Source organism: Diaphorina citri, unplaced genomic scaffold (genome assembly GCF_000475195.1).
Source record: "Diaphorina citri unplaced genomic scaffold, Diaci psyllid genome assembly version 1.1 scaffold47, whole genome shotgun sequence".
NCBI lineage: Eukaryota > Metazoa > Arthropoda > Insecta > Hemiptera > Psyllidae > Diaphorina > Diaphorina citri.
Window position 1 is genome coordinate 147,292 of NW_007377484.1, and position 13,251 is coordinate 160,542.

The following is a 13,251-nucleotide window of genomic DNA, read 5'->3' on the forward strand; positions in this document are numbered from 1 at the left end:
ATCTGTTTGGAATAAAGACTGCTTCAGGTGGGAATCAAACCAGCTAGAAGAACTGAATTACAAAATTTATAAGTGATTTTCTTACCTTACACACAGCATAGAAGTTGTGATCACTGATCCGATGAGCACACACCTCATCAGCAGAGTAAGCAAAGCAATTGTCACAAGACTGATGATAGGAATGATGAGGTAGAAACCAGGACTGAGGCAAGTCTGAAATCAATGTGATAAATGATCAAATCATCAAGCTGCGGGCTGGTAAGCTGGAGGGTACAGGTTCAAATACCAGGAAAGTAAGATTTTTTTGGCAGAGTTCTCACTTACATGAGCTCTTCCACTTAACCACTGTTTTTTTTTTTTTTTTTTTTTTTAATAAAATTTTTTCATTTTCTGAAGCACATCATGGTTATCATAACCTACCAATCAGGAAGTCCTGAGTTCGATGTCAAAACCCATCAGTCAGGTCAATGGTTTACCAAACAGTAGGTCCTCGGTTCGATGTCAACACTTTTCCAAGAGAGCTTGATCAATGGTTTGAATGATCTGAGCAGCCACATTTTTTCTCAATACTCCCGGGGGTGGATCAACACAGGATTCAATGAGAGAAGATAGAAGTGAAGTTTCGCCATGTAAAGATGGAGGGGGAGAATGGAGGAGCCACTGGTGACCCAACGTGGTAGTGTTACTGAGGACCTCCTGACAAGAGAAAAAAAAAGATGTGAATTTAGCTACCAACCAAGATGAAGAAAGAGATCTTCTTTTCATCAACATCCCCTGCTTGCCAATCTGATGAGGAACATAGTAACTATGGGCTAGACATGTTAGGACATGAGACAAACCCATGAAGCAGCAACTCCATTATTACACAGGAAAAAGGCTTTGAGACACCCATTCTCCCGTGAAGGGAATTGAGCTAAAATCTAGTAGTAGGGTAGTAGGTACCTACTTTTTTTCTTCTTTTTAGATAGAAAGGTTTTGATACTGTAAGAAGAGAGGAGGTTTCATCATTCCAAAATCGAATAGAGAAAGAGGACAGGTAACAGAAAGCCAACCGTTTCGAGAAAAAAAACCTCATCTGTTTGGAATAAAGACTGCTTCAGGTGGGAATCAAACCAGCTAGAAGAACTGAATTACAAAATTTATAAGTGATTTTCTTACCTTACACACAGCATAGAAGTTGTGATCACTGATCCGATGAGCACACACCTCATCAGCAGAGTAAGCAAAGCAATTGTCACAAGACTGATGATAGGAATGATGAGGTAGAAACCAGGACTGAGGCAAGTCTGAAATCAATGTGATAAATGATCAAATCATCAAGCTGCGGGCTGGTAAGCTGGAGGGTACAGGTTCAAATACCAGGAAAGTAAGATTTTTTTGGCAGAGTTCTCACTTACATGAGCTCTTCCACTTAACCACTGTTTTTTTTTTTTTTTTTTTTTTAATGAAATATTGTCATCTTGTGATAACTTTTGGCCAAGAAAAAAAATCCAATATATTTTTATTCTCGTTACCTGTACTGCTTGGATGTCTATCAACAACAATGGTGTGCTCCAAATCCACTATCTTTACTACACCCTCCTCTGACACAACCAAATTGTCCAATGACACATCTGTCAAGTATACACTCAACCTATCATGTAAATATGTCAAGTTGTGTGCCAGATGCAGAATGTCTCTGGCTAGTTTGGCTCGGTGACACCAGTCCGAGTCCATGAGGGAGCTGATGCGAGTGCCACAGTTCTCAACAATAACCAGACGGCCACAGCTTCCATAAAAGTGAGGGACTGGCCATCCGTGTGATGCATTTAAGATCTGGAAAAAACAATTTTTTTTATATATATATATAGACACAGAATATTAACCTACGTAATAAAAAAGTCTCTTTCCCTTCAATATACAATAGCTTCAATAAACTAATTGTTCTCTAAGTTGAATTGTGTTTGGTACATTGAGGTTCTACAATAATAGGTACCTAACTTACCTGCATTAGAATGGGTTCTGGGTTGACATAAAGCATTGTGTAGAAATGAATGTATTCCTCAGAACTTAAATCATGCCCATCAGGCAACAAAATGTCAAAGGCATGAGGATCAGGGCAAAGTTTCAGCTTGACATCCACATCATTGGTTGATGTAGTTAAGAACTTACTAATTTCAGTTTTGAAATTCTTTTCCATCTTTTGAAAATTACTGTACACACCAAATCGTGTACGAATGTAAGTGTCAAAGTTTTTCAGCTCATTGTCATTAGCAAGCTTTTTCACTACAATGTCCTTGTAGCTTGACTGATGTTTGTAGGAACCATAGTAAACATTTTTACTATTCAAAACCAAATTGATCAAGTTGTAAAATATGTTGGAAGTGGATGAGTTCATTTTGATATTTCCGTTGAATAAATTGGTGCATGCTGTTTTGCCATAGCAGAATGGACACTTATTGAGCTCGGTTAAATCAATGATATTCAGGGCAGAGTATGACTTGTAGACATAGAAGCTGATGATGACAATGAGTCCATTGAGTACAATAGTACTGTAGACATTCATTATGATGATTTGTGAAGTAGGTAAGTACTTAATTTTATCTCATCACTTGCAGATCTGAAATCAATATAAAGAGGGAAAACACGAATTTTCAACATTATTTTGTAGCAATGAAACATGAAACTAATATTACATCTATGACACACACCCAATAGATTTAGCATTAAGGTGGATTTTCGCCAACACGACCTCTGTCACACGACGTGACCTGTTTTCACTTGCAACATTTGTCGCGCGACGTGACCTGTTAAAAATTAAAGCACTCCCCGACAAAATCGTGACCTGTTTTCACTTGCAATTAAAAAATATTTTGATTTTTTTTTTAAGCTGTGTATTCAACGTGATATAGGGTGATAAAAATTATATAAAAAAAAATAAAATTTTATTAAGATTAAAGCACTCCCACTCATAATAAAAAACAAACTAAAATGAAGAGTCGCGCGACACGTTTCCACTGGCATTGCTACGCAACATTCCTTTGATCCGGACCGACTTTCATCAGATAGAAGTCGCATGGTTGCACGACTTTTTTTCGTGTCGTGCGACATGTTTCCACTATGCAATTTTTGTCGCGCGACTCTGTTGCGCGGCGAAAATCGCGTTGGTGAAAATCCACCTTTAGGCTCATGTGGTCTATGTCAAAGCATGAACATGTCTCTCATCTCATCAGAAGGAAAAGTGGTCTAAATGGTTCCGATTGAGGTGATGGCTCAGTGTTAAGTACAATTTTGTTGATGATGGGCAACAAACCCAAGGCCTTATGTATCACAAGCAAATCATCTTGTCACTAGAATTACTTACCAGGATTTCATGAGGATTTAATTTCATAGGCATACCCAAATCAGAGGTTGCTGTTTACTGAAGCACTTGACAGAGAATTGTCAGAGCATTTTGTCTCATATCCTCAGCTTAATTAGTTGGTCGTATCAGACATCTGTCACTGCTTTCAGACTGAACTTTACACCCAGAATGAGATAAAACTAGGATTCTATAGGTCACAAGTGCTATCTGCAGTAAAAAAAAAGTAGAAAATAGCAAGAAAGCACTGCAGCACTGCACTGAGCTGCAAAAACTGATAAGATGAAAAGTTGTTTACAAATTTAAAATTTCGCGCGCACAGACTTCTTTATAAGGTCCGTTCACACGAAACGGTTTTTGATTAAATTTTCCGGTTCCTCTTGCCGCGAATTTTTTGAATTTTTTAAAAATGAAAATTTCAAATTTTTGTAACGTCAAATCTCAATTTCTCAAACGTCCATAAATTTTAAATTTTTCTTGGGAGTTTGGTTGATTTCATATTCATAGGGTAGGGTTGTTTGGTTTTCTCTGTACTCTTTTGAATTTTCTCTTCTTTTACAGATATTATGATTTCTCCATTCGCCATTAGATCTCCCTCTGAACCTTGGAGGAAGTGGGGATAGTTACTGCCCAAATATATGGCTCTACTCTAGGTAAGTTCTAATGCCAAGAGGTAGGTAATACAATAAATAAACCCAAAAGTAAAGTTCTGTAGGTACATAGCAGATAGAGTTGCCAGATGTTTTTCAGCAAATGCTGAGAATGCTGGGACATTTGAGTAATAAGTTCCAAAAATCAGAATTATTTAAGGACAACTGGCAGCTCTACAAATATACTCCTGGACGCAACAAAATATTTGGAAATTTTCAAGGTGTGCGCTAATTTTGTCCAGGAGTATATTTGTAGAGCTGCCAGTTGTCCTTAAATAATTCTGATTTTTGGAACTTATTACTCAAATGTCCCAGCATTCTCAGCATTTGCTGAAATAAAATGTATCGCCTCACTGAGACAACTGACACAGCAGAGCCACCCCTCGCATAACCCAATGATCTGGGCTCAAACTAGTGGGTATCAACATAGGGAGAACAAAGTTAGTGGAATGGCCAGTGGTGGACAAAGTGCCCTTGCGTTCTGCTGTCTTGTACACGGGACAAACGTATCGCACTATCACAGGCATGTCTGTCTTCTTCTTGGGCAACAGAAGCATCTGAAACATTAAAATATCAGGTATACTCATTAATTTTTCATTTTCGATTATTATTATGTTTTTGTTGTAGCGACTTTAGCTGTAGTTGAATGGTGATGGCAGAATAAAGAAAAGATATCTTTTAGTACCAGCCATACACCGGGTTTATGGTCTCTAACCATATTTAATTAGCTCGTCCTGGACCGCAGTCAACCAGCGTGAGGGCTTGTGCTTACTTTTTTTTTAAGCAGAGAGAACCCTTTGAAAAACTGCCAGCCAGCTTAGCTGGTTAGGGTTAGGTGTTCTCCTCCCTGTTCATAGTCCCACAGTCAGACGCTAGTCTACTCTCTCTAACCAGACGATCCCCAGACACCCCAGGTACAATATAAAATATTGTACCAATTACATAAGACCTTGTTTAGACTGCGAGAGTAAACGGACTTTTCAGTCTCATTCTGGTAGTATAAGCAGGGTATATTCTATTCTATTCTATTCTGTTATCACTAACCGTAGGCATCGTATCGTAGAGAACTTTGGGCAAAGCTTCGTCCAGAACCATGGTGGTTTTATTCCATCTCGCTCCGTATCACTAACCGTAGGCATCGTATCGTAGAGAACTTTGGGCAAAGCTTCGTCCAGAACCATGGTGGTTTTATTCCATCTCGCTCCGTCTAGAAACAGCCCGTCCACATAAACACCGTCCTCTGGTTGACCAGAAATCGTCACATCGTGTCTGAGAACCTAAAAAAAAAAAAAAAAGATTTAGCTAATTAAAAATAAAGGATTTATGTACTTCTCCTGAAGACGCTAGACGGGTCTGGAATTTAGACCCGAAACGTCAAGATACGTGCCAACTTCAAGTCCAGAAAACCACAACATTGTAAGGATTTACTGAATAACAAAATTCTCGTGTATGAATTTTAAATATTTTAATGGATTAAGAAGGGGACTGCTGATATCTCGAGGGATAATGTCCCCTATAGAAAGTGATTATTCTTTATTCCTGACCATCTGATAAAATAATCAAATTATTAGAACTTCCAACAAGTGGCATTAATGAAATAGAAATGATCAAGTTATTATAAATTATTCCTACAGGTGGCATTGGAATACAATTTTGCAAAATAAAACCTTCACAGGGGAAAAATTCTAGGAAAAAATGCTATAATCCTTGGTGTTTCTCCCACGACTTTTTCTCATTTTGGGGGTTTTCTTTGGAAAAATAATTGTTTTGCACGAATACCACCGAACTCACCTCAAAATCAAACACAAGGAGATCGATGGGAATTTTATATTTCCGCGCAAAGTTCTGTTGAGCCCCGGTCAGAAAGGCTTGAGTGAAGAAGAATCCAGACAACCAGTACACATTGGGCGGCCCATGGTCATACCATTTCTGAAAACAGGAGAAAATTACTCTCTGACCTGGTCCCCTTTAGGTGCGTTTTTGAGAGTAACTTTACGTGACATTTCGCAAAATGTTGATGCCATAGATTCGTAGAAGCTTAACCCATAACACATCCTTTAGGGCTGTTTGTCCCTACATCCAAGCCTCTAAGTTCTTGTAGGTTTATCGAAAACGAATAGGAAACACCACAGAAGAACAGAATGTTTCTTTAAATTTTTATATTTTCTCAGGATGTTCAATTCGAAGCTCTCAGGTACCTGACGGGCGAATGTAACTATGGTGGCAGAGTGACATCAAATCCTTTTTCAAAGTCAATAAAGACCAAAATGAGTGGTTATAGAAGTACGTACCTTACATACCTCAATCAATTAACTGTAATTCATCGCATAATACTTATCCACTTCTAAACCAAACCTGTGTCTATCATTTTCCTCCAATGTGGTCTCCATTTTTTACTACTAACCAACTTTGTATGAATGTTTCTTTAAATTTTTATATTTTCTCAGGATGTTCAATTCGAAGCTCTCAGGTACCTGACGGGCGAATGTAACTATGGTGGCAGAGTGACAGATGATTGGGATAGAAGAACACTCAACACAATCCTGTACAAGTTCTTCTGTCCGGCAGCACTGGAAGATGAAAACTACTTGTTCGACCCATCAGGTAAAGTTGATAAAATGTGATCATTTGATCTAGGCGCACGGCAGTGCGCCAGGCCCCGTGCGCCTGGCCAAGTTCCTCTAGTAGCTAATAATTGGGAAACTCCATTTTCTGGATTTTCAAATTTTAATTACTTGCTTTTATGTTTTCATGCTCCAGAGTGACAGATGATTGGGATAGAAGAACACTCAACACAATCCTGTACAAGTTCTTCTGTCCGGCAGCACTGGAAGATGAAAACTACTTGTTCGACCCATCAGGTAAAGTTGATAAAATGTGATCATTTGATCTAGGCGCACGGCAGTGCGCCAGGCCAAGTTCCTCTAGTAGCTAATAATTGGGAAACTCCATTTTCTGGATTTTCAAATTTTAATTACTTGCTTTTATGTTTTCATGCTCAACACAAAGGAACTTTAAGTAAGTTTAAAAGAAAATATTCCCCATATACCTACATAGGCACAGCCCCTATATTGCATAATTATGTAGGTACCTACCTAGTTAGGTATAGCTATTATGGTGTGTCGTTTTGGCAACCCAATCTTAAGGCAGGCCGTCAATAAATTTTATTGATTGTTTCTCGTTTCTCTCTACATCTACAATATTCGGTCTAGCCATTCTTCCACAATTCTGCTCGATAGGTACTGTTATTATATTTATTTAATTCTAATCTTGTCCTGCCATTATGTGTCCTTGGCAATCTTAAGGCAGGCCGTCAATAAATTTTATTGATTGTTTCTCGTTTCTCTCTACATCTACATATTCGGCCTAGCCATTCTTCCACAATTCTGCTCGATAGGTACTGTTATTATATTTATTTAATTCTAATCTTGTCCTGCCATTATGTGTCCTTGGCAACATATTACAGGTTTCTACTACACTCCTAATGAGCCCGACTACGATGGGTATCTCAACTACATCAAAAACCTGCCTCTGGTGGCCAGTCCTATCATATTTGGTATGAATGAGAATGCTGACATTTTGAAAGACCAGCAGGAAACCAACCTTGTTCTGGGCAATGTGCTGTTAACTCAGGTTAGAATAAAAAAAAGTGGAGGCTTTTTTACTTTCTATTACCCTTACGTATAGGGAACCTATACAAGGTAATGAGAAAGTATTGCAATCGGTCCAAATTTTCAAAATCATGATCTCTGTATTGGGCACCTTAAGCTACCTACCTACACCAATTAAGGTCTGATAAATTTCTTGCTTTCACTGCTTCCCATTTTCAACACAGGAACGGACGGTAAGTGCCCATTTTACAATTACATACCTACCTACTTTTAGATTTAGGAAATAGAAAAGTCACCTTCAAATTAATAAGCAGGTAGAAAATTCAGAATAAAACAAAGGCAACCTTTTCATGTAGTAAAATCTTACCTTCGCTCGCTCGATACTGCCAACAAGTAGGGGATACTCGGATACTGGAACAAGGGATGCTGGATACTGGGCAAAGATGCTTTCCTCTACTATTTATCCTTTGTACAGCCTTGTTTGTCTTGAAGAAATCGGCAAAAAAAATCCAATGGTTGCACATACTTTGAAAGAATCACAAATTAATAATAAGTTATTAACACCACAAATAATAATAATAAAAAAAGTAAAAAAAAAAAAAACTAACCACGTCAAACACACCAAGTGAATACAAAAGCGCATTAAACTGAACACACAACTCACCAGCACCACTGGACCTGCTGAAGGCTGAAGGACTGAACAACTGATAACTGAACAAGAAGACAAGAACCAAGAACAAAAGTCAAAACTGAAAATCGCGCCTTTCAAAATCAAATTTTGCTAAGCGTGCGAGAGGGGGGGGGGGATTTCTACACGTAAATACTTGACTGCCAGTGGCGTATTGGATATTTCAGTGTCGTGGTTGAGTATGTTGAGATTTGATTAAAATGAGTTCCATGGTGGATAGGGATTTTTTCGTATGATTGTACTACTAACGTACCTACTATTCCAAATCATTAAACAAAGTAAATTCGCAGATTACACTCTACTATTTTATTTATTTATTTATTTTTTCATTAGTTTATATCTGTTTGTGTGTTTATTTGTTCCACGCTTTCTTAAATTAGGACAAATGGGAGCGGATAGTTCTTGGCATAGAGGTAAGTGGAACATAATATCTGCAGATATGATGTAGTACCCAGTGCCTGTTGCCTGTGTAAGTAGCTCCGGTACATATGGAGGTAAAATGTTGCTCAGCAAAAAATTGTTGAGTGACTTGAGATTTTCTGTTGAGATATACATCCAAAACAACGTTTATTGAGGAATTGTTGACTAATCTGGAATAAAGAACCATCAAAAATGCTAGTTTCACTTTATGATGTAGGTACCTAACTCCATAGAATTAAATCAATAAAGGTGAAAATGTCACCTATAGAATGTTATTAATATTTTACATTCATGTACTTAAAGGAGGGTATACATATGCACACTATGTCAGTGCTGTAGAAGGTGTGCCACTAAAAATTGGGATTTGGTTTTACATCCATATTTTTCCTCCCTTATATGTAGTACCTACCCAGTGCCTGTTGCCTGTGTAAGTAGCTCCGGTACATATGGAGGTAAAATGTTGCTCAGCAAATTGTTGAGTGACTTGAGATTTTCTGTTGAGATATACATCCAAAACAACGTTTATTGAGGAATTGTTGACTAATCTGGAATAAAGAGGACTTGAGGTCTAAGGAAGAAGGCCCATTTTTCAATAGAATAGTAGGTATGAATAAAAAATGGTCCTTCGTTGATCTTCTTCTTCCCCTTTTACCGAGTTCAGACGGGGTCGGCGTTTTTCGTCAGCCTCTCAATCAGCCCGAACTAGGGTCATTGCTTTGGGCTGACATTTGGCAGTAGGTATGAATAAAAATGGTCCTTCGTTCATCTTCTTCTTCGCCTTTTACCGAGTTCAGACGGGGTCGGCGTTTTTCGTCAGCCTCTCAATCAGCCCGAACTAGGGTCATTGCTTTGGGCTGACATTTGGAATATATTTTTATTCTCGTTACCTGTACTGCTTGGATGTCTATCAACAACAATGGTGTGCTCCAAATCCACTATCTTTACTACACCCTCCTCTGACACAACCAAATTGTCCAATGACACATCTGTCAAGTATACACTCAACCTATCATGTAAATATGTCAAGTTGTGTGCCAGATGCAGAATGTCTCTGGCTAGTTTGGCTCGGTGACACCAGTCCGAGTCCATGAGGGAGCTGATGCGAGTGCCACAGTTCTCAACAATAACCAGACGGCCACAGCTTCCATAAAAGTGAGGGACTGGCCATCCGTGTGATGCATTTAAGATCTGGAAAAAACAATTTTTTTTATATATATATATAGACACAGAATATTAACCTACGTAATAAAAAAGTCTCTTTCCCTTCAATATACAATAGCTTCAATAAACTAATTGTTCTCTAAGTTGAATTGTGTTTGGTACATTGAGGTTCTACAATAATAGGTACCTAACTTACCTGCATTAGAATGGGTTCTGGGTTGACATAAAGCATTGTGTAGAAATGAATGTATTCCTCAGAACTTAAATCATGCCCATCAGGCAACAAAATGTCAAAGGCATGAGGATCAGGGCAAAGTTTCAGCTTGACATCCACATCATTGGTTGATGTAGTTAAGAACTTACTAATTTCAGTTTTGAAATTCTTTTCCATCTTTTGAAAATTACTGTACACACCAAATCGTGTACGAATGTAAGTGTCAAAGTTTTTCAGCTCATTGTCATTAGCAAGCTTTTTCACTACAATGTCCTTGTAGCTTGACTGATGTTTGTAGGAACCATAGTAAACATTTTTACTATTCTGTGTACGAATGTAAGTGTCAAAGTTTTTCAACTCATTGTCATTAGCAAGCTTTTTCACTACAATGTCCTTGTAGCTTGACTGATGTTTGTAGGAACCATAGTAAACATTTTTACTATTCAAAACCAAATTGATCAAGTTGTAAAATATGTTGGAAGTGGATGAGTTCATTTTGATGTTTCCGTTGAATAAATTGGTGCATGCTGTTTTGCCATAGCAGAATGGACACTTATTGAGCTCAGTTAAATCAATGATATTCAGGGCAGAGTATGACTTGTAGACATAGAAGCTGATGATGACAATGAGTCCATTGAGTACAATAGTACTGTCCTAACATTGAAGAACATTTTCTAATGAAAGAAGAGAAAAGATATGCACATGGATATTTTTGGAACATCCATGTGGTATTTGAATCACAAGTTCTTTACTGTTGTATAACTTGTATTTATAAAACAAGTTCCTATACCTATGTTTGTAGGTATGTTATATGTATCAAAATTACTTGTTGTTTGAGATAAAACCTACTTTGTAAAACATCTAAACAATACTTCTAATTATTAGATATATTTTTTTTCCTCTAATAAATCAAATGTTAATTTTATTATTTAATCAAAACCAAAAGTCAACAAAAGAAAAGAAAAATAATCTGGCAGCTTTACAAGCAAAAATAAATGTAATGAAACAAACCAAGAAAAATAAGTTTATACAAAATATCCTTTTGGATTTTGTGGTGTTGAGTGTGTTGATTAATTCCCACTTTCTTGGCTGATGGTTTATGTTTATTTAATCATCTACATACATAATTCTCTTCCCAGTACCATTTCCCCCATTTTCTAATCATATTGAATTATGTACTTTGTATTGTGTAGGTTATTTTCTGCTTTCCTTTTGGTTATCTATTTTATTGAATGTTTTTGTAGATCCCGAACAGATATGATGAAATCACTGGATTTTCTTCCTTGTGAAAAAGTTTACTATTAAACGAAAAAAACATCTCCCGTTTATTTTATTCCATTGATTTATTAAGTAGGTACTTACCTAAGCAAAATATTATTTGAATGGGGGTTTTCCTACATGTAACATTTATCTCAATACGTTTTGGACCCAAAATGAATATCTATTCAACTTTTAAGTAGGTTTGACATATCTTTCCAAATGAACATGTAAGTATGTATGTATGTACGTAATAAATTATTTATAATTTATATAAGTAAGATAACAATTAAAATATTAAATATTTATGGATGTTTTATTTTATATATTTAACAACTAGATATTTTATTACATTACATGGGTAATAATAAAATGTCAACGCCTAGATTAAGGTAAAATATACGTCTTAAAATTATGAAGTAGAATAAGTACTAAATAACTATTATTATTTAATAAGTTTATAATTTATACAGTTTTATATTATTTATGTTTGTTTACAATTATTATCTGGGCTCAAGAGATGTTGAACTTTTGAAAGATGATTTTTGGTTTGTCAGATAAACACTTTGTATTTTTTAGACCCTAAGGAATATGACATGTTAAACAACACGTCATGTGAATTTGATGAGTAGATAGATATCTACCACCTACTCTATACTCTATGTACTGTTCAACATATATTTTAAAGTGAAAAGAAAAAGAGTTTATCGACCTTTGGTTATAGGTACTTCTTTGTTGTTATTAGTGATGATCTGATGATTATTTTCCTAGGAATATTTTTCTGTTTCATGTTTCTTGTTGCCACAGTAATAAATGTAGACAAACCTATCTTGATGAATTTTATATTTACGACTAGATATACTATGTAGTAATTATGAATAGTAAACAAGAGATCAGTGAGTATATTAGACTTAACCGTTAATAAACCTAGAACATTAGTTATTCATCTTAAATTAAATGATCGCGGTGTATTGTAGGTATAATACAGAAATTCAAACTTTGTTAAACCATTCATCCTTCTTATTGCCTTACCATGTGGAAAGAACTAGGTATTTTGCAATGTCTACAGTATTTTTATCATCAAAACTATTTCTTCTAAAACTACATAATATGTGTATACATATCAATTTTAGTACGTAAGATAATTTATCGAATATGAACCACAGCACTTAAGATCCCCAAGGTTTAACAAATCTTTACTAGACGTAATCATAATCAATATTATAAGTATCGTAATAACTAATGCTTAAAAGTAAATATATGAACCACAGCACTTACGAGTAAGATCCCCAAGGTTTAACAAATCTTTACTAGACGTAATCATAATCAATATTATAAGTATCGTAATAACTAATGCTTAAAAGTAAATATATAGCTCGCTATACTGTAGTAATAGAAAGTAAAAAAATCTGGTGTGAACATCACACGACTTTCTATTACATCAAACTTCTCAACTGTAAGTCGGACAGTTCTAAAAGTTTCACCATTCGATTCGGCGTGAAAAATCCCATGGGATCAACTATTCACCCTACTTGTTAATGGTTTACAAATAAAAGGGAAATTTGTTGACACCGGGGAGTTATCGAACCCGCAACTTCTCAACTGTAAGTCAGAGAGTGCTAAAAGTAGCACCATTCGATTCCGCGTGAAAAATCACATGGGATAGACTATTCACGTGCTCATTTAGTAACGGTTCACGAATAAAAGGGAAATTTGTCGACACAGGGAAGTATCGAACCCGCAACTTCTCAACCGTAAGTCAAATCTTGTTAATGGTTCACAAATAAAAGGGAAATTTGTTGACACCGGGGAGTATCGAACCCGAAACTTCTCAACTGTAAGTCATTTCAAAAAGTCACGTCAGAATCTATCAGTAACTAGTCTTACTTTCCGTATCCGGAAACAAACTT

General features: G+C 36.4%; 3 protein-coding genes across 3 annotated transcripts; all 3 read right to left on the bottom strand.

Annotated features, from left to right (window-relative positions):
* Positions 1-400: 400 nt before the first annotated feature.
* On the bottom strand, positions 401-3,603 carry LOC103515042 (deleted in autism protein 1). The gene is made up of 5 exons (XM_008479961.3): positions 3,344-3,603; positions 1,985-2,599; positions 1,515-1,815; positions 1,159-1,286; positions 401-696 (listed from the first exon to the last, which is right to left on the bottom strand). The coding sequence occupies exons 2-5, from the start codon at positions 2,543-2,545 to the stop codon at positions 502-504; spliced, it is 1,185 nt and encodes a 394-aa protein (XP_008478183.1). The 5' UTR covers positions 2,546-2,599; positions 3,344-3,603; the 3' UTR covers positions 401-501.
* A 726-nt stretch (positions 3,604-4,329) lies between these two features.
* LOC103515107 (dynein heavy chain 12, axonemal-like) lies at positions 4,330-6,380 on the bottom strand. The gene is made up of 4 exons (XM_026827731.1): positions 6,346-6,380; positions 5,782-5,956; positions 5,121-5,267; positions 4,330-4,547 (listed from the first exon to the last, which is right to left on the bottom strand). Exons 1-4 carry the CDS (start codon positions 6,378-6,380, stop codon positions 4,341-4,343), a joined length of 564 nt encoding a protein of 187 aa, XP_026683532.1. The 3' UTR covers positions 4,330-4,340.
* A 3,154-nt stretch (positions 6,381-9,534) lies between these two features.
* On the bottom strand, positions 9,535-11,238 carry LOC103515114 (deleted in autism protein 1 homolog). Its single transcript, XM_008480040.1, has 3 exons — positions 11,227-11,238; positions 10,067-10,738; positions 9,535-9,897 (listed from the first exon to the last, which is right to left on the bottom strand). Exons 1-3 carry the CDS (start codon positions 11,236-11,238, stop codon positions 9,535-9,537), a joined length of 1,047 nt encoding a protein of 348 aa, XP_008478262.1.
* Positions 11,239-13,251: the final 2,013 nt, after the last annotated feature.